The sequence below is a fragment of the Cotesia glomerata genome, linkage group LG1 (assembly GCF_020080835.1).
Source record: "Cotesia glomerata isolate CgM1 linkage group LG1, MPM_Cglom_v2.3, whole genome shotgun sequence".
Classification (NCBI taxonomy): domain Eukaryota; kingdom Metazoa; phylum Arthropoda; class Insecta; order Hymenoptera; family Braconidae; genus Cotesia; species Cotesia glomerata.
This window is the reverse complement of record NC_058158.1, coordinates 4,223,158-4,241,508: the sequence shown is the minus strand read 5'-3', so window position 1 is coordinate 4,241,508 and position 18,351 is coordinate 4,223,158. Positions and strand designations below refer to the sequence as shown.

The 18,351-nt window shown below is 33.5% G+C and overlaps 2 protein-coding genes across 5 annotated transcripts in view; both read right to left on the bottom strand.

Annotated features, from left to right (window-relative positions):
- Positions 1-273: 273 nt before the first annotated feature.
- The window catches only part of LOC123275252 (tubulin polyglutamylase TTLL4-like), a 139,131-nt gene continuing 121,053 nt past the window's right edge, over positions 274-18,351 (bottom strand). For 2 of the 4 annotated variants that reach the window (XM_044743243.1, XM_044743244.1), the window contains 2 exons: positions 1,389-3,450; positions 274-1,125 (listed from right to left, as the gene is read on the bottom strand). In XM_044743243.1, the coding sequence (XP_044599178.1) occupies positions 1,438-3,210 (1,773 nt within the window). In that variant the 5' untranslated portion in view covers positions 3,211-3,450 and the 3' untranslated portion in view covers positions 274-1,125; positions 1,389-1,437. Of the gene's footprint in view, positions 1,126-1,388; positions 3,451-5,355; positions 5,359-11,585; positions 11,598-18,351 lie in introns of those variants that run through there. The other 2 variants (XM_044743245.1, XM_044743242.1) reach the window with 2 other exon arrangements.
- Positions 7,370-8,857, bottom strand: LOC123275255 (enhancer of split mbeta protein-like). Its single transcript, XM_044743246.1, has one exon. It carries the CDS (start codon positions 8,655-8,657, stop codon positions 7,998-8,000), a length of 660 nt encoding a protein of 219 aa, XP_044599181.1. The 5' UTR covers positions 8,658-8,857; the 3' UTR covers positions 7,370-7,997.

Here is an 18,351-nt window from a genome sequence, read left to right as displayed (position 1 = left end):
GCAAATCATATGTAGAACCGATTATTAATATATTTATTGAGCAACAGTTTCGGAGAAATCGCTTTATGCCGTTAATTATTTTTTCAACTTCTCGGTTACCGTAAAAAATTAGCGGTTGTGTTTATTAAAATTTTTTTAACACTTTTTTTTATTAAAACCATATGTTCTTGTCTCAGTAGATCTGTTTTTGAATTTATAGCTGTAACTACTGGTTTATTTTTATTTCGGAAGGCTATTAATTCGAGGATTAAAGGATTAGAAAGTTTTATATGCATTTTTAATTATTTATTTATCAAAGAGTATTTTTTTAAGTACCAAAATATGTACTTGTTTTACAATTCAATTTTTAACTTATACTTTTTACTTATTTTAACATTTTAATAATAATTAAGATAATTATCTTAATTATAATTAATCGACAATTTTCTATCGCACTTTTTTTCTCATCAAAATTAATTTATTTATCTAATATTCAAAATTTTTTATTTTAAAATTCTTCTATCAAAAGTTAATTTATTTATTTATTAAGTTAATGTACTAGTGGGAATAAATAAAATTTTGACAAGAATTAGCGACAGAAAGTTGTCAATAGTTTAAAAATCAAACAAGTTTAAATTATACAATAATTAGAACTAAATTTTGACGTATCAATATTACAATAAATGATTTATCTAAAATTGTTATTATCAATTTTTATTAATTACTGTTCTTATTAAAATTTATTATTCATTAACAGTAATAATAAATGATATTTCGTATTTTACTAATAATCAAGGAAGTAATTTAATTACAATTTAAAATTTATTTCTAAAAAGGCACGAGCTTTTGCTTGTTTGTATTTATTTCTAAAACCCGAAATAAGGGGCTTTGTCATTATATTAATTAATAATAATAGTCATAATGAACACTAATAGAAATGACGTGAAAATTTGTACAAAGTCTTACATGAATCACAAAAGTTCCTTATACGAAAAAATACATCAGTTATTATCAGTGATCGATTTTTTATCAAATTCATTTTATAAGAACTATCTATAGCCATTCAATTTTCAATACAAAAAATTTTTAGAAATTTTTCATGTGATGAATTAGTATAAATAATTAAATTCGTATAATTATAGTTGAGGAGCTGATTTTCAAAAGGGTATCTTTTCATTTTTGATTAATCCAGACAAAAAACTGGTTATCTTCAATTATAAATATTTATTTTGAACTTTTTTTAATTTAGCTATAAAGTGCTATCGGTTATGAAGCTGCAATTCGATTTTCATTTATAAATCTTAATTATTCTCGAAGTAATTAATATTTATAAGTTCAGAAAACTGGTCTTTTAAAATATGAAAAGATACCCTTTTGAAAATCAGCTCCTCAGTTGAAAAAAATAATTAAAAAAATTTTGAATGACTACAAATAGCTATCTCATTAAAAAAAAAAACTTCAAATTGCTTCACTTTCAAGGTGCATCATCTCCCGGCAAAGTTTTTTGAGCAAAGTAATTCCCTCATCTCGATCGTCTTCGTACTTGTTTTCCCAAGCGTCAATTAACATATTATAATACCTCGGCACATCGAATAAATCTAAGTAATGAGACGAATGTTTTGCCGGGAATATTCTTTCGAACTTATCAGTCTGGCTAATTTCGTCTTCATGATGTATCAAACACCTGAGGTCATCCGGTGTCAAATCTTCAAGTATGTCATCCAAGTAATCCTCTCTGTCCAAATTGATGTACAAATTCTGCTTTTGTTTTTCTTCATTCGACAGTACCAACTTGTCAAGTACCGGGAGCTGGCAAACGAGATCCTCATAGTCATACAACGATCTCAATTTTTTAATTTCGCGTTTTGGGAGACTACCTGGCAGTCGATAGCCGATAATATTGAATACATTTTTAATCATCGGGCCCTTTACTGCGATGTCCAGCGCCGACGAAGATTGCAAGGACGGTGATATATTGAACTCTAGCAACCAAGGCTTGTAAGTCTCATCCAGCAAAATGTCCACGCCAAATAGCTCAAAACAGTTATAACGATTCGAGGTATTTATTTTCGTCAATGAGTTTATCGATGACTCCGTCGAGATGATTGTTTTGATCATAATGTCCTTGATGGAGGTCCAAATTTTTCGAGTATTGACGCCTTTCTTCTCCAAATACGACCACAAAGTCTTGATGGTCCACTTATGGCCACTGCAGGAATCGGCGCAATCGTTACTCGTGTAGTTTGAGCTATTTTTATTAATACTGTAGTTTGTTAGATGCATGAGACGATCGCTGAGGTAGTTTATATCATCGCTGTACTTAACAGAGGCAAAACGCACCAGTCCGTCGGGATAAATGTATATCCTCAGAGGATTTAAGCTCGAAATAAGAACATACAAACGTAAGTCAAATTTAGCCCCGTCGATTAGAAGAGGCTTTGACAGATACTGTTGAACAATCAGCGGGCGTTTTTTGGGAATCTGAGACCAGCGATGGACGACACGAATCCCCGTTCCACGCGCTGAAGCCGGTGGTTTTATAATCCACTTTTCCTTGCCACCACTCTTTTCCCAAACCTGACGGAAATTACGCAAGTCCTGGGGCAACACGTAAGTGCGCGGTACAAAGTTGAACTCTTTCTTCCCGTACTTGCTCATGAATCTACTAAGATTGCGCCACAGACGGTCTTTACGCCCGAGCTGGAATGTACCCGGAAAATGATTGAACTTCTGGTGGTCCTTCAGCGACTTAAAGCAATTTGACTTCATCTGTTTCCCCCAAATGGCCACCCAGTCGTCGGTATTTTTCAGCAACCGAAATCCTGAGTTCATCACAGTTTTTTTTACCAGTATCGGCGTTATGCAGCTCAGCTTCCACTTGAGATGCTTCACCAGCGAGGATGGTAGCTCATGTCCAGGAGAATCGAACGCATTAAATATGATATACGGCGGTACGAAGGGAAACAAACTGCGACGCAAGGGAAATTTTCTGATGTCTTCCGTCGACTCGGAATCTGTGATGGTGGGTATCGACTCACTCCTGTCCGGCGTCTCATCCTGAGTGTCCTCATCGTCAAAATCGGGATCGAGGTCTATTTCTTCTTCGAGGTCTAATTCGTCTAGATTATTACTTTCGCTATTGTCGTTGCTAGTACTATTGCTAGTACTATTACTATTGTTATTACTATTAACTAGTACGTGATGATTGTAGCTACGTGATATTACGTCCATGATTGTTATCAATATCGATATCGAGGTATATTCTTTACAAATTAATTTACCAAAGCTTCAACTGTGTCAACTGTGAGCGACTATCAAAACAAATGACGAAGCATACTTGATTAATTTATACTCGCTGTTTTAACTTAAATATATATCGAGGAACTATTGAAAATCTGTTTACCTTTATGAAGTAGCTGGATAAGTCAAGGGTAAGAGCTTGGCATCTTATGATTGTTCAGCTGCTGATAACTGTAACAGATAGAATAACAAAAATGAAAAATAAATTTATTGTTTGTAAAATACATAGTGAATATATAAATTTGTAGTAAATCTTATTATTATACAGTTCAGTGATCTTGAAAATTACAATTGGTAAAAGAAACTATTGTAATTGACAAAAATATTAAGAGTTATTTCTTATCTATATTTGTTTCGATTGATTAAAATATAAGTAAATAATTGGTGAGCAAATACATGTGTATACACGATTGTTAATAAAAGTAAAAATAATTTTGTAATAATGATAATAATGAGTTACATTTATAATAAATTTAAATAAAATAACGTATTGTTAATTAAATGTGGTTTTATGTTTACTTAAATTTAAATGATTATATCATTGCAATGCTGATTTAAGTGCATGTAAATACTTTTGTGCTAATATTATGTGGATATTTATTAATTTTTATTTAGGTGGATGAAGGCCGAGAATTTGGAGTAATTTATGAGAGCATGATAATCGACACACTCTGCTAAAGAAGTCCATTGCATAAAAATATTTCAATAAATAGTTTGATTAATAATATTGTTACGTCCGGAATTTGGACTTTTTTTTGTAAATAATTTAGTATTCGGCCCAAGTCGATTAAGACCTATAGACCGGGAACTCTTGAGACTTAATTTATTGAGAAAGATAGGTTTTGTTTTAATGATTAGATTTGTAGTTTAAATTTAATACATATATTGTTTAAGAATCAAATTATCGCTTAAAAATTACAGTTTATATACAATGTTTAGTTTTGAATCCGTTTAACACAATAAGTAATGTTTTAAAATTATACCTGGTTTGTCGCTTTCAATTAATTTTATAATTTTCACTACAACTGATTTTAATTAACACTTTATTCTTGATTTACGATTTTAATATTTATAGATTGGTGTAATTATTGATTTTATTTTTTTTGTATTTAATTTGAATATTCTTAGGACGATGTTAACACTAGGATGTCCTAGACACGAGAGAGCGATACGACGACAGTTTTCCGGGGCTGAGAGTTTAGGTGGGTCCGATAATTGAAACAGTAGGGGGACAATGTATCCAATTAGCTCTCTAGTTTGGGACTTCCACCCTCTCTCTAAATGTTCCGGGAAACTAGCTGTGCATCGACTATCTTGTGTGTTATCTCTTACAAGGGTATAGGTATATTCCTAAAGTTAGTGGTATATACATCTGTCCATGTATAGGCACATCAATACACACACAAACACATTTATTCTTATGCGCACAATATTTTATGTTCTATTTGAAACTATTTTGTTACATTATTTCCTAAATTTATTCAGTACGTTGATTTTTCAAACATCTTCACTTTATAAAAAAAAAATAATTCATCTTTTAGCTTAAATCCTTTTATTCTTATATAATATATCTTAAATCTCCCTTATTACTTTATTTTACCTTCAGTATTTAATAACTATATTTGTTGAGTTTATTGTTAACTCTCATATTTTTAAAGACTTTCAATCATTCTGAATTAAACAGTCGTATTAAATATTTCTTAAATTATTCGTTGTACTATTAATATTTCTAGTTGATATTCTCTAAAATTATTTTATGTGATACTCAAAAATTCTTTATAATTCCATTCAACGTGGCTCATGCAGGCGACTGTTATCTAAAATCATTGTTTGCATTGCGCCGACCGTAGTTTCAAACACGTTTTGAACTACCTAAATACTCACGTTGAGTCATAAGGAAAATAAATTTTACTGTAATAATATTTAAACGGAAATAAATGAGAGATAAAAATAAAACAAGAAAATATAAAAAATAATGAAAATTAAAAAAATGTCTAGGACATAACAATATATTAACTATATTATTAAGAGAATAAGAAAAATTTTGTGTATAGGATGCACGGAAAGAACAATAACCAACTGCACATACTCGTATAGTATACTCCGTGATATCTATAGTGAAAAAAAATTTCAGACTATAGTCAATATCGTTCAAAGTATACTAAATTATTTTTGGACTGTACTCAGTGAAGTCTCCGATTTAATCGATTAATTTTTCTGGTTATATCGCGTAAAATTTCACGGGATATAATCTGAAAAATTATTTCATGTAAATTAAATTATACTCGGTTGAAATTTGGATTATGCCCACGGTGACTCCGCCAATTTTTTTCCTAGCGCCTGCGCACTTAGCATTATCATATCTATTATCTATTTTAAAAATTAGGTTAGTCAAATATTGTTTTAAATAATTATTACATACATTAAAAACATTTAAGGAGCATTAAAGCACAATTTTTCCGATAATTTGGGGTTAAAAATCTTTTTTTTCTTTTCTTAGACTTTTCGAACTTAAAAATGTTAGGCTAAGAAAAAAATATTTTTACCTATCAAAATATATAAATAGTCACACACTCATATAATTCACTGACTATATTTTAATTAATGTCCAATATGCTGATTGACTATAACTCACAAATTATAAACAGCACTTTACGCGCAGGCGTTAGAAAAAAAAAATGGCGGAGTCACCGTGGGCATAATCCAAATTTCAACCGAGTATAATTTAATTTACACGAAATAATTTTTCAGATTATATCCCGTGAAATTTTACGTGATATAACCAGAAAAATTAATCGATTAAATCGAAGATTTCACTGAGTACAGTCCAAAAATAATTTAGTATATTTTGAAGGATATTGACTATAGTCTGAAATTTTTTTTCACTATAGATATCAAGGAGTATACTATACGAGTATGTGCAGTTGGTTATTGTTCTTTCCGTGTAGTCAAATGATAAAATCGGTTTTTTCGTGAAATTTAGTGTCATTGCACAGAAAAAAAAAATTAACTTGATTCAAGAGAAAAATTCTTGAACCAAGAATGTAATTTTGAAGAGGGTAATTGTCTTGAATCAAGACGAAAATTTCTTGAATTAAGTAAAATTTTCTTAAATCAAGAATTTTTCTACTCAAACCAAGAATATTGAGCTCTTCAAAAATATATACTTGATTTAAGAACATTTTTTTTTCTGTATGCAAAGATATTGATTTGAATTTGTGCCTTTTCAAAGTTTCATATCATTCTCACGGATAGTCAATTTATTATGATAAGTATTTAGACGATTAAAAAATGCTTTATCTCTAAATACATAATTAAGAAATGACCTCGTTTCTTGTTAACTATTGACATTTTTGAAGATATAAGCTCACCCCGACATTACACTCATCAAGACCTTTCATTTGAGTACCCACATCAATTTTTCATATATTTATGTATATATAAAAAATATATCAAAATGCATGTGGGCACTCAAATGAAAGCTCTTGATGAGTGTAACATCAAGATGAGCTTATATTTTTAAAAACGTCAATATTTAAGAAAGTACAGTGCAATTTAACAAAAGTCATTATTCAATAAAGTAAAATTTTATTTATTTATAGTTCACAAGTCACGGCAGTCACATAGTGACTGCAAGGTTGCTAGTTTTATTTTAATAATTTTTTAATTTTAATTCTTGATCATAGAAAAAATAATTTATAAAAAATATAGATGACGGCGACTAAATATTCTAAAGTATTAAAAGATGAGTATATTACTATTAATATAAAATGAATCCACTGCTGCATAAGATATTAATTTATCTAGGCATTAATCACTCAATTGAGTGTGCCAGACGTGGTAATTGACTACCTGTGTTATCATTATTATTAGTATATGTACGTACTACGTAGGTACATTTTAATAGAAATTTATATATTATCATCATTATGAATATAATAGAATACTTAACTGTATACAAGTTATCACTACTTACAACTTACAACTTATGACTAATTAAAGTGCCAAGTGATAAGAATGAGGTTTTAATGATTTGGGAAATTATAAGGATTACTTAAATTCTATAAATAATAAATCAAAAATGGTTATGGTTATATTTAACGATTATTTTATTCAAAAATAATAATCAGTGTTTTTTAAAAATGTGGATTTTTTTTTTATCAAATCAATATATAAATGTGGTAAGGCTAAAAAGCTTCTTAAACATAACAAGTTAACTTCTATAATATTATATTTTAATATTTTATTTTATATGAGAAAATAGTAATCTCAGGTACGAAAAACCCTATCACAGACATTACTTAAAGCTTCATCACCCATACAATATTTTGATATTTTAAAAATCAAAAAAACAATTATTCATAATCAATGAAAGCTAATATCAAAGAAAAATGAAAAAAATTTTAATAAATTTATACTAAAATGAAATAATTAAATCACGAAATTGCAAGAAAATTAATAACAGAATTGGAAGACGTTGATTTGTCGCTTAACAATTAATTTTAAATCTTTATAAAATAAATGTTAATAATTTTAATTATCTTCTTATATTATTTACTATCCCGGATTGGAGCAGCAGTTGTTGTCCGGTTATTTCAAGTTGCAGCGCTTTGCCCGTCAGCCTTATTGGTACCACCAGCGTATCCCAGTCGCAGTAGATCCTTGGTATCATCATGAACTTTATCAGTAACAACAAATTTATTACCGAAATAAATTATTCACCATGGACGCCAGACAGATGTTGATTCACTGGAGTCACCTGAGGAGCTCGCGACGCTCATTGGACTTTGAGGCGGGGTGTAGACGTTCTGTGGTACCTTGGTGATGTCAGTCGTAGTATTTGCAGGAATAATTGCAGGAGGAAGCTGCTGTTGGTGATTGTGTTGATGCTGCTGCTGTTGAACCACTGGAGTGGATTGTTGGTGAACGGCGTTGGGGTTGACAGGTCCTTCCAGCCGACGGAGGCAGCCACCGAGATGGCGAATGAGCTGAGCACCGGCCACTGGGTGAACACTGGTCACTGTTGTTTGCAAAAAAGTAGAAACTTCTTGAGCGCACTGGGTGAATCCTTCGCGAAACTTGTCTGCGTAGGTATTTTCAGGAGTGAGAGTCAATCTTTTGGCGGCTCTCAGCGAGTGAAGGTGGCGAACTGTCAGCTCGAGGATGTCGGCCTTTTCGAGTTTTGCGACGTTCTCACCCTCAGCTTGGAGCGCGTTCACCATCAGGTCCTTGAGCTCGTCCAGGCAGCGGTTGATCCTGGCCCGACGTTTGCGCTCCAACATTGGCTTCATTACTTTCCGGTACTGGTAAGTCCTGGACACCGGCTCTTCGTACTCCATGCCACCAGCAACTGCATAAGCGGTAGTGTGTGGAGACATATTGTTGATTAACGTTGAAAGTTTTTTAAAATTTCAAATAAAAAGATAAAAATCAAATGATTGATTATCACAAACTGACACTCTGATTATCACAATCTCCGAAATAAACAAAGTGGTTGTTTTTTATAACGAGAGATAACTTGCTAGCTCGGAGTGCCGAGTATATCTGAGTGGTTTCTGGCTCAGTGGGGGCCTTATAAGGGTATTTATACCCTCTCCAAGAGTACAGTTCCCCACTAGTCGGGATTTGAATCCCCACTGCTGTTGAGTTAACTGAATTGAAACGGGGCTGCCTTAGTAACGGATGAGTGCATGAGAGAGACAAGAGAGGGGAGTTAAGAATGAGCATGACTGCAAGCTGTGTGTTGGTCGTGTATAATATGTATTGTATGTATTATGTGTATGTGAAGAGGGTCCTGGTTGTGTGGTACCTCAGCACAGCTACCAGCCGGAGGAGCGTATCGTGGGAAGCTCACGGGACGAAATGTTCCCACAGCTCTCGGTCGTCGTTGCCTGCTGGGCCGTGGCGTGCCCAGTGGGGGAATTTAACAGCGATACACACCTGCACCCTTACTTGCTATCTCCATCCTCCTCGTTTGCTCACTGTCACGTTAGTTAGTGTCTTATACAATACACAATACAGGAGTATAACTATGTTATGGATACAGATACAAATACAGATACGGATACAGATTCAGATCCGAGTTGGTAGTAATTTTGTTTGATTGTGTTGAGTTAGTCGCGTATATATTTATAATAATAACAACACAATACGAATACACGACTAAGCAGCAAGCTGAGGTAGTGTGAGTAAGGAGCAAAGGGAAAGATAACTCAGGAGCGAGCACACGCCACGACGCGCGACCAGCACGAGGATGGCGTGCTCTCAGAGCTCTTTTCCTCTCTTCTAACTCTTTGCTTCTTCCTGTTCTGATCCGCGATCCTCTTGCACCTCTTATTCATCTCTGCTGGTCTCGTCTCACATTAGTATTGAGGAGGATGCTGCGTATAGGTAATACTCCGTGATATTATATGGCCTGCGGCTCTTTACGCAGTCTCTTGATCGTTCTCTCTTTTTGCCAACTACTGAGCTGCTGGAGGCTGGAACCTCATCGGCTTAGAGTCCGAGTCCAGTCTTATGGACACTTGTCGGCACCACCGCGATGTATATACTGGTATATATCACACGTGCATACTACTCGCGAGCACCGTAATTGCGATCTCGTGCTACTGTCGACGGCTACTCCTCTTACACTCTGACGATCACTCGAACACTCACGAGACATATTTACCGAGCATTTAAATATGCATTCAAGGCCCACTGTGCATGTTAACTCTCTCTGACACCTACGTATTTTCTTATTATACGTCTAAATATCTTATGAGATTTTGATGAGCTTGATGGGACTGACGCTGTCAAATTTTTGATTGACGAGGATTGCTTTCATTATAATTTATACATTTTTTAGGTAATAACTTTCATTAAAGTGTCTTGGATTAAAAATATACGTAATTTTTTAGGAATTTAAATTATGATTTAAAAAAATTTTTAATATTTTTAATTTTTAAATAATTACATCTATTAATAATTGTTTTCTAATTAAATTTTTATTTGATTTTTCGCATCAATTTGAACTTATTAATAATTAAAAAAAATTTTATTACACTTTAGATAGTAATAAAATAAATACAATAAATTATAAAATGAACTTAAACTGTTTTTAGATATTTAAATTTTCACCTTAATTAATGAGAATGAAATAAAATCGTAAGGTTTAACGAGGAGAGTATTAAATAAACGTTAAGTAAAGTGGGTTATATTTAATGAGTTGTTATGTTTCGGTTTTTAATCTTCGTTGCCTCAGTGCTGGTGGTTATCCCGGCGCTGACAACGGGACTGGTTGCGGTGTGTTTTACTCTAACGAGGTGTTTAGGCCCTCTTTGGAAAAGACACACAATTGAGCCAAGTTCTTGGCGTTTTTCAATAATTTTTTTAAATCGCCGAGTGTAAGCGGTAAGTCTAGAAGAATAGAAGTATAAGTGGAGAGTAAAATAAAAAGATGAGAAAAATGTTGAATTTTTTTTACGACTCCCGAGAGGTACGAGATGCCTCGGATCAGAGAATCGGTCGGCGATGTTTAAGTTGGCTCGCTACCCCGGTGATTCTGTAATGAGACACGACCCAGCGTGCTGCAGGAACTCTATAAACTCGCCGGCTTCGGGACAGGGATAACATATATGTAGATGTGGATATATGAATTTTTATTGCCCTACCGGTATTTGACCTACCTCATATCCTCTGAATCTACTCTCCTTAATAAATAACAACTCCCAGATCCACCGACTCATCCATCAAAATATTTCCAATTATGCCTAAAATACAAAGCCTAATGATAAACACTACACTGAGCAGCCACAGGATGTAGCTTCATAAGTCAATTTTACACTCGCTGTACCATGTCATTAAATCTCCATTATCTCTACTCATATTAACAAGCTTTTTTTCTTTCTTTCAAGCGTACGATAACGTAAAAACTATTATATTAAATACCATTAAATTTTTGTTTCGGAGAATAATTTTATCGATTTCTTTAAAATATTTCTTTTATTGAAAATCAAATGATATTAAATAAAATTTTTTTGATTAATTATTTAGAATTTAATTTATATAATGTAACTAAATAAATTTGGCTGAAATGTTCCTCGAATATACTACATCGATACTTATAAAAAGAAGAATTTCACTAAAATAAACTCAACTCCCAAAAGAATCAAGGTGTCAAAAATTGAAACATTCTTATTCCTCAAATGACAGTGACTTGAAACTTTAAAAAGATTTTCTTTATAAAATCTGATATCTAAGTCCCATCTAAATCTAACACATCAATTTTCACGAAAATCTACTCCTACCAGTTGAACAAGTTTTACAATCAAGTATCAACTCTCAAGAGGAAAAACGGGAGTCCCAAGACACTTGTATTTTTATAAAGTATATAAAAGTTTCATCTCATCCAAAAACATCAACATGAATGTGTATTTTAAATGAAAATCCCAAAAAAACATTAAAACTATCGCCAAATTTGTGTAATAATTATTAATGATGATTACCAAGAAGCGGAGAGTAAGAGCTAGAACACGAACATGTAAATATTATTACAGTATGATCTAATTCGTTACATAACTACTTTTTTTTTCTCACTTGAATTTGAAGCCCTAACAAAAGGATATAATAATTATTTTAATGTTAATTTCATCATAATTATTTACTTTCTAGATTTGCCAACTCACAACAGCAGCAGCAGCAATAACAACAACAACAACAACAACAACATATGAAGAAGATGCTGAGTGTGAGGTATATAAAAACTCCCCAGGAGCTTGATTAGAAGCCACGAGGAATAAGTTAACGGTGCAAACATCGTCGGGGTCCAATGCTAATTCGAAGCGTGCCTCAGCAGGCGCCTTTCTCTCTTTTTAATTTCAAATTTTATTTAAAAACTTTTGTCTTATTCATTTATTTAGCGAGTAGCCATAAAATATAAATAACTCTTTCTCTTTTTGCCTCGGCAAAAAACTCTTCAGTAAGTTCAAAGTCTCAGTCTTGGTCTTAGTTTGTCTAGTGATGTAGAAGGTATTAGTATAGTTAGAAGCATGCGAACAAAGTAAGCAATAGTACCAGAATCTAAGTAGTATACAGGAGTTCAGTTCCCTGTTTCTTCAGCACGAAGTAAAAGATTATTCTAAAATATATTCCTCGTTGGTCTCTCTTTATCTTAACTCAAGTTAGAGTTGTGCGCCGGCTGAAGCTGGTAATGATGACGGTAGATGGTAGTGGCTTCCTCTATAATACTACAACTACTTATACTGTGGGCTCCGAAATTCCATGGGTGTACTGGCTCGTTGGCTCGTGCTACAACAGAACGTGGGAATATTCCCAGGCTTCGTTCCACCCCGATGATGGCTGTGAGGGGCATCGCCAGACACGCATACATTTACACTACCATTCTCTACTTATATATGATATTATATTATACTGTGTAGCATACAATCTACGGAGCCGATTGTGCAGCCAACCATGAGTCCTCTCTCATTTTTACCTAGATTACATCGCTGTTTTGCTTCTCTCTTCACTTGGTTATGTATTTATATTATATTATACACAAAAATGAGCGAAATGAAAGAACTGCCTACATATACACTAGTAGTGTTAGTTTTTGTGGATGTAGTTGTAGATGTGATTTACTAGCAGGCTGATACCTGAGGCTGTGTGTTGAAGAGAGAAGAATACTTGTGTGTATTGGTCCGGGACTGGGGATAATGTAACCTCTACTGAGTGAAGACTATGACGACTGTGACGACGACTATACCCATAATGTCAAGCTATTGTCAGTCGCACGGGCCATATTCTTGGAGAACAAGAATAACAAGTATGACAGTAGCTACCATCTTTGTTGGCAAAGTGAATTACAGCAGTGGTTATCCTAACTTTTCTGTCTCTCAAAATGTCCCTACTTTTACGAGGTACTCACAAAAAATCACTCAGAAAATAAAAAAAAAAAAAAATTCCCGGGTTGATTTTTTCCTTTTATCAATCTTTTATTTATTCGCTGTTTTTTTATTTAGAATTTTAATTTTATATCTTATCTCGATGGCATTTGCATGATCCCAAGTCAAAGAACCGTGTTATCCTTCTCAACATTTTTTCGAATTTCTTGGACTTTGTTTATTATGTTATGTTATTATTACAACTCTGATGGGCTCTCAGAGTATAACTAAAGCTAGCAAGAATATAAAGTATAAGTAGTTTAAAGTTAGCTTACGCTTCCAGCATATTAGTCTGGTATGGCGTTCTCATTATTACTTATTCCACTACACCGTGTATGTTTACGATTCGCCCATTATCCGCACGCTTCCGTTCGGGCTGATGGGATTGCTGTTTGACAAGAGTCCATTACCTTGGGTTAGACTGCTGCTGCTGCTGTTCGTATTCGTATTACTACTATTACCCATACCCATGACCATTTATTACCCATATAATACATACGTGAATATATGTAAAACTATCCGTAGGTTTTTTATGTCGCGACGTAATTACCTGCCCGTTTAATATATACCCTGTTTTTATTTATCTGGCGCTCGCTCTCTAATTTATTTTAATTAAACAGCTAAATAATTATTTACAGTAAATATATTCTTATTTAAGCGGAATGACGGCCGAGCGGACTAAGTCATTATCCCAATAGTTCGTTCGTGCATCATGTCGTGAGGCGAGGGTTCGAGCCCCGACGGTTGTTCGAATAGTTTCAACACCAACCGTCGGGAGTCGCTCCGGTAGCTGAACTGTACTGGTATGGGTTTTCTCTGTGGTTTCCCCATCGCCACTATTCCAACAACCGATAGAAAGGGGTGAGGAATAGGGTAAATGCAGTACAGAAAGCACAAGTCGGTCCACAGCCACATTGGAATGAAATTATATGTGCGAAAATTATATGTTGATAATAAAAAGTGGAGAACATGTTGAGTATAAAAAGAGCGGAGAATATGTTGATTATAAAAAAGGGTTGAAAAAAAACTGAGTTGATAATATAGAGCGGAAAGTAACCTTGTAAGAACCAGAAAACGGTATACAAGTAAAACTCATAATAAAAAAAAAAATATATATTCTTATTTAAATCTTAAATCACAATAAATTTTAGTTTTGCGTACAATAATAATATTTCTTGCCAGCAATGTGATTAATAACCTCGGATTTTTTGGGCATTATTTTAATTAATAATATCTTAATGAAAAAAAAAAAAATATTTATATATACATATAAAGAAAATTATAACTGGTAATTCTGCAGAAGCCGCGTGCCAACGACTCGTGCACGCTTATAAACCAAGGTGATTAATTGGACTCGCGCGAATGGAACCGCTTATTCAACCTTTACTTAGCTGATGTATACAGTGTGTATCACGACGGGAACTTGACTCTGCTCGCGAGATACATTATACGCAAGTTGTATTATATCAGCATATATAATAATATATAGAAAGAAGAGTGTATACATCAGGATATTAATATGTATAAGTAAGGAGGAAGAGCCGAGTTCTATCTGCTATACAATAAGAAAGAAGAGTTTAAATATTATCTTGAGACTTGAGCGGTGTAAATTATTGCACAAGCTGAAGCTCTAGCTAATGTTAATGTTAATGTAATATAAGCAAACAGAAACTAGCGCCTCTAACTTTACTGTATTGGCTTGGATTTGCTCGACGTTAGCGACGGCTTAATCCATCTCGGGTGAAAGTACCACTACTTTTTTATTTTATACATTACATTTACCTATACTCTATACTACCTGTCCTCTTACTCGTGTACGTTCACATCACAAGAGATTAGAAAATGTTCTATTAAATAAAATGTACCGTACAGTTTATCTTATGCTTTTCTTGTATACGGATCAGATCAAATTAGCATTAATAATTATAATTATTAATATAATATCGGACGAGAAAGAGAAAGAGAGAGAGAGAGACTGGTCATGACGGGTTATACAGCTTCCGTCATTGCTGTCGCACACGGAGCGTGCTCAGATCAGCGATAATAATCCCTGCTTATAGCTTCACTTATTCGCTGCTAGACGATGATCGGATGATGGGTATCTTCACGACCAGAATATTAATCGATATCCGAGCGATTCTCTGTGTAATAGCCAGCGCGAGGGCTTTTAATATCTAATAAGAATATTGTAACTTGTAATGTTGTTCCCCCTTTTCTTCTTAATCTACATTATAGATTTTTTTTTCTTGTTTTCAGCCGGTTATTATTCACTCTTTGACGCTTCCTTTCATATAATATACGCGAGCAAAAAATGTTACGGATCGATGGATCGGCTCGATAATAATTCGGTAGCGGATTCGATGCTCCATCATTTCTAATCTGATCAATAAAATTGGTGGTCGGGAGATAGGAGTTTTATAAAGAAAATAAAGAACAAGAAAAAAAGGTTTGTAGTTACTACCGGAGCTGATGAGACTTTGATAACTCGAGCTCGCCGTTTAGGAATGTAGAAAGGATTTTTTCTTTTATTTTTATTGAGTATTGGATTTTGATTTTGATTGATCTTTTTGATCCTCGGATAGAGAATTTAAGAGTCATGAGTCATGATTCGTTAAAATAAATTATATCGATTATTTTTTCAATATGTGTGCTTTGAAATTAGATAAATATTTTATTTATTGGTTTTTAAATTGAGGCCAAGTTAATTATGGGCTACTTTAAGGGTTAATTTTAGTGGGTTGGTAGAAAAAGTAACGCACCGTGACATTACACACTAACGGGTATTTTCGAAAGATCAAATGCCGATCACCTGCTGCTTATTATCCATTAAACGGTCCTATTGTTTTCGATTTATAAGTAATTATTAATTATAACTGTAACAAGAATTTTTTAAATATTTCAAAACAAGATCGTTCCAAACTCCAAAAAAATGGATCACTCTTTGAAGAAACACGTAGGTATGAATCCTCGGTATTATTGTGTAAAATTTATTCTTGTTTCGAAGGATCACTTGAGAGATCAGTTGGATGTTTATGAAACTTTGTCAAGTCTGTCAAGTCTGTTAAGTCAAGAGTGTTGTGCTCGGTGTGTATCTACGGGGGTTTAGAGGCATCTTGAGATTCTCTTGGGATAATCACCCAGAGGACCTATCACTAAATTCGACAGACAGTTGAGTCTCTGATTCTTATTTATATAATCTAAACTCGTATGTCTAACATTCTTTGGAAATTATCTTTGACATTTATTCAACAAGTGTCTCCTGTAATCAATTCTGATATCACATTTCTTTCAATTATATATTTTTCATTTCATCGATTAAAATTATAAACTATTCAGATATTTCATCCTAATTTTTCTGAGAAAAATTGAAAAAATTGGAGCATAATCTCGACCAGAAATCGTGAAACTAACTAAAGTATAAAACCTTCCAACAAAATTTTAGTTTACAAATATAACAACCAAAGAATCTCCTAAAAATTACCAGCATAATTTTGACAGCGACGATTAAGAATCCAAACTATTTTCGCCTTGTAAAAAAACTAAATAAAAGCAACTATTAAATAGAATGGTTATCTCTTTTTATTATCCATCTGTCTCACTGGTTTAAACTGGAATGGAACCCTCGAATCTTTTAACACCCCGCATGAGGCCCAAGGCCAGCTTGCATTCGTTCCTCATGCGTTCTCCCTCCTTCTTATTCGTAATCAACCGTGTCCTTAAACTATATACCTATAGTTGACATACAACTAAACAGTAAGAGCCAGCAATAGCAAGGGAGAGCCAGAGCTGGCAATCAGACCAGAGCAAAAGAAGGATGGATAACTCTTGTAAGGGCAAGATACAAGAGCAAAAGTAAGAAAAGGAGCACAGTACCGCTTACAAAAGTTGTACACACATCTTTTAGGGGTTGGCTGTCGTCATCGTCGCCGTAGCACAGGTGGTATCGCCTCGTGGGAACTCTCGTCCTCGAATCTTCCCGTGTACCTCAAACCTCTATTCCACACACAGCTTTCAAAGTTTACACATTCTACATTCTATATAGTTATAGTTATAGACAGCATCACCATCATCATCAATAGTAGTGTTATTAGTAGAAGGGCCCTAAGGGTATTCAAGGTACGGATCCAATGAAAGAACGTGCAATAAGTGTGACAGCTACCCCAGATTGGCCCATTCTAGTGGGTGTCGGTAAATAGGCGCCTCTATCCCCTATACACACCACCATCAACGTTTTTGGTCTTATTATAATTATTATTACTATTATTGTTATTACTACTCGTTTCCTTATTCTCATCCCTTCTTTGACCGAGTCTTTATTTTTTTATTTCATTTCTTCTATTACTTTTTTTTCCCTTACAAACTTCACGAGAATAAGAAACGTGACCAGAGCGTTGCCTGGCACGTTTCCAACGTGTGCTGATGTGATGCTATTTCTTTTATCTTTTCTCTCTATTCTCTTGTAGGTCGATAGCTGTATTATGTTATACATATCAGCCTATACTCCAATTTAATTCTCGCGGTACTCTTTAAAAGTGAATTAATAAAAAAAAAAAAAAATAATTAATTGATTGATTGGTAATCTATATTATTAAGAGAATAAGCAAAATTTTGTGGCCAGTGTATTTATAAGATAAAATGGGTTTTTATCGTTGGAAAAGTCTTAACCTGGAATTGTGCCTTTTCAAGGTTTCATATCATTCTCACCAATAATAAATTTATGATGATAAGTATTTAGGCTGCATTCGAAAATGCTCTATCTCTAGATACATAATTAAGAAACGACCTTGTATCTCGTGAACTATTGACATTTTTAAAGATATAAGCTCACCCTGACATTACACTCGTCAAGAGCTTTCATTTGAGTACCCACATCAATTTTTCATATATTTATGTATATATCATATATATTTATATATGACAAATATATCAAAATGCATTTGGGTACTCAAATGAAAGCTCTTGATAAGTGTAACATCAGGGTGAGCTTATATCTTTAAAAAAGTCAATATTTAAAAAAGTACAGAGTAATTTAACATAACTAAGAAATGACAACGTATCTTGTGAACTATTGACATTTTTAAAGATATAAGCTCACCCTGACATTACACTCGTCAAGAGCTTTCATTTGAGTACCCACATCAATTTTCAT